The sequence below is a fragment of the Alosa pseudoharengus genome, unplaced genomic scaffold (assembly GCF_046254945.1).
Source record: "Alosa pseudoharengus isolate Yale_2024_CS ecotype anadromous, Long Island Sound unplaced genomic scaffold, YU_APseudo_1.1 YU_APseudo_1.1_scf_12, whole genome shotgun sequence".
Taxonomy (NCBI): Eukaryota; Metazoa; Chordata; class Actinopteri; order Clupeiformes; family Clupeidae; genus Alosa; species Alosa pseudoharengus.
The window spans coordinates 3,088,027-3,090,982 of NW_027468587.1; the positions used below are offsets into that span (position 1 = coordinate 3,088,027).

A 2,956-nucleotide genomic window follows, 5' to 3' on the forward strand; every position below is an offset into this window, starting at 1 on the left:
AGTCGCTTGCGCTTCTCGAACAGCGCCCTCCGGTGGCCCAGCTTGTAGCCGATGTTCTGGTTCTTGCGCTTCTGCGCCTTGGAGATGGTTCTGCCGGTCACAGTCCCTCCCCTCCGCCCGTTAGTCCCGACCCCTGCACCAATAGTGGCCCTGCTCTCTGAGAGGGCGTGGTTCTGGTGGTAGATTGACATCTCATAGGCGTGCGCCTTGTAGGGCGTGTCCTCTTTGGAGGAGATGACTATCTCGGGTGGGTTCTGCGATTGGCCGAGCTGGGAGGGGTGGGAGGAAGAGGAGGGTGGGACGGCCCCGGCGGGGATGGAGGAAGGGGCGGGACTAGCCCCGGAGCCGCCGCCCTCTTTGGTGTCGCTGCTGCTGTCCGACTCGATGAGGTTGCGCCGCGAGGCGCTCAGGCGGCTCAGCGGCTTCATGACGCCGCCCGTGTACTTGCAGGAGCTCATGGCGATCTCGGTGAAGGGGTTGCTGTCGCGCCGGTGGACCAGCGGGCTGGCCTGCCTGTGCTTGCAGCCGCGGTCCCGCTCGCGCTCCCGTTCGGTCGTGGGCGAGTGCGACGAGTAGAAGAGGGCGTTGTAGACGGGCGAGGTGTCGGCGCTCAGGCTGTGCTGGCTGCCCAGACACGACGACAGCGGAGTGCTGGTCGGGTGCAGCGCGTTCGGGATGGGCGCCGGCAGTTGGGGTGGGGTCGTCGTCGTGGCAGCGGCGAGCCCTGACGAGGACGAGGTCACCAGGGGCAAGCGTGGCAGGGATGCTGGGGGCAGGGCGCCGCCGGGCGTTGTGGGCGAAGGCGTGGTGTTGAGCCTCTCCAAGCTGCTGTTTCCCCCCATGTGATTGGAGTGGTTCGTTCCTGGGTAGCTGCCCATGATGGCGGGGTGGGCTGTACCAGCGCAAGGCAGGGGAGGGCGCTGCTGCTGCTGGTCCTCATCCTCACTCCCGCCCAGCAGGGCTTGACTCAGGGAGGGAGGGGGATCCATGGCAACCTGCAAGCTCCACGGGAGACTTATGGCACACTCTCCTCGATCTCTGGAGTTTGGTGGAGTGAGTGAGATGAGGATAGCATGGAGGTGGAGAAAAGAGGGACGGCGAAAAAACAAAGTAGGACAGACAGCAAGAGAGAAAGAGAGAGAGAGAGAAAGAGAGAAAGTTATTGATGAGCCCTACAACGAAGAAGGATGGTTAACACAGATAGGGAGGGATGAAGAGCAGTGAAGAGAGAGAGAGAGTTTGTCTGATGGATGAGGGATTAGGATGGGAGGAGAGGAGAGGGGGATGAGGGGTAAGTGAGGGTGTTGTAGAGGGAGGGAATGATGGAGGGATCTATGTTGGTCCAGAGAAAGAAAAACGAGCACATTTTGAGCTCATATTTCCTTCCCTAAAGGATTCAGCAATCACTCTCCTGACACTACCCTATCTCTCTCTCTCTCTCTCTGCCTCCCTCTATCCTTCCAGCAATATCTGTCACACAGATATCAGGCTCAACACTGAGCGCAGCTTATTATTAAGGAACTTATGCAATGGGCAACCCCGAGCACCCTGGCTCACTTTTAAACAAACACAACAGCTGTGGTGATCAGCACACCACACACACTGCTCAGCTAGATCAGATGTTACTTAATATGTTTCTCTATATGCGGTGACGCTTTGCCTGCTCGATATTTTGAGTAATCGTTTTCTGTCAGGTTCACTCTGTCAGTCCTTCAGCAAACCTCACCTCCGTTTCTTTCTCGCGCACTGACTCACTCGCGCAGCTCTTTCTCTCCCTTTTCTCTCTTTTGGTCTGTCGCTCCTACCTCTCCTCCTTCAGTCTGTCTCCCCGTGCAGTTGTTGATTCAAAGGCAGGATGAAAATATTCTTTCGCACTTTTTCTTTTTCATGTTGTCACGATCATTCCATATTTCCGTATTTCTTCTTGGAAAAAACGGTGCCTTATTTTGCTTTTCTCCGTATGAAAAACGCCTTTATATTGACAGAAATCCCCCCGTTACGTTTTCCCCTCCCTAAAAAAAACAAATAGTGATTTGGCTATATGATCGACATAAACAGACAAGTAATATAAAAAGAAAATGGTATACTATGAAATGAATGTGACAGCTGTTGCTGCGAAATAAGTACTACATATTCGCCTCCAAAACGGATGCACTGGAACCGATGTCTTGAAATGTCCGCCTTTGTCAGAAAGCAGAATATAAACTGACTCGGCTGTTTTAATAACAAGAGTTGCTTTGCCGTTCCAGTCGTGGCAGATTTTCTGCCCTTCAATCTTGCGCTCTGTCGCTCACAGCGCATCTCCCTCTCCCTCTCCCAACTTCACTCTCGGTTCTCCTCTCCCCGCCCTCTATCGTCCTCGTCTGTTTTCTCATTGGAGGACGCGGAATAAATAATCATTATTACAAGTGTAATGCAATTCTGGGTTTAGTTGAAGTCACCTATAAGATCCACTCCAGGTATAGTTTAGCTTTCAAGGCGTTTATTCTTGACTGCGTAGGCAGTGGTTACATAAAACGCTTAGCCTATCTCACAGAAATTATGGTTGGAATAATTGTTTCTCAGAAATTATGTCAGACATTGTTATTATGCAATGATTTATAGTTTAGTAGTAGCCTAATCAGAGGTGAAACTTTGAGCTGAATAGTAAAGGGGTTGGGCCAACTTCATCGTGCTCTCTAGGCTTTAATAGTTTTATTCATGAAGATGATGGGGAGGTTGCATGCCTATGAGCCTAGTCATAAAAGTCTCATCTCCACATAGTGATGCTTACTGAAGGAATGAATGGAAACCTCAAGACAGCAAGAGACCAGAATGCCCAAAGAGCCTTGGTGCATTAGCTTTTACCTGCTGGCAAGTGTACTCTGTGGCTCATGTGGTCAGTGATGCCAGTTACTGAAATGTTACTCAGGATAAAACGACCACTGGCTTTGCTTTAAAAGCTTATTGTGGTTGC

General features: G+C 51.7%; 1 protein-coding gene across 1 annotated transcript in view; it reads right to left on the bottom strand.

Annotated features, from left to right (window-relative positions):
* The window catches only part of kcnn3 (potassium intermediate/small conductance calcium-activated channel, subfamily N, member 3), a 70,476-nt gene extending 68,219 nt beyond the window's left edge, over positions 1-2,257 (bottom strand). The window contains exon 1 of the mRNA XM_076279765.1: positions 1-2,257. This exon is cut by the window's left edge and continues 85 nt beyond it. Coding sequence (XP_076135880.1) covers positions 1-989 — 989 coding nt within the window. The 5' untranslated portion in view covers positions 990-2,257.
* Between the last annotated feature and the right edge of the window lie 699 nt (positions 2,258-2,956).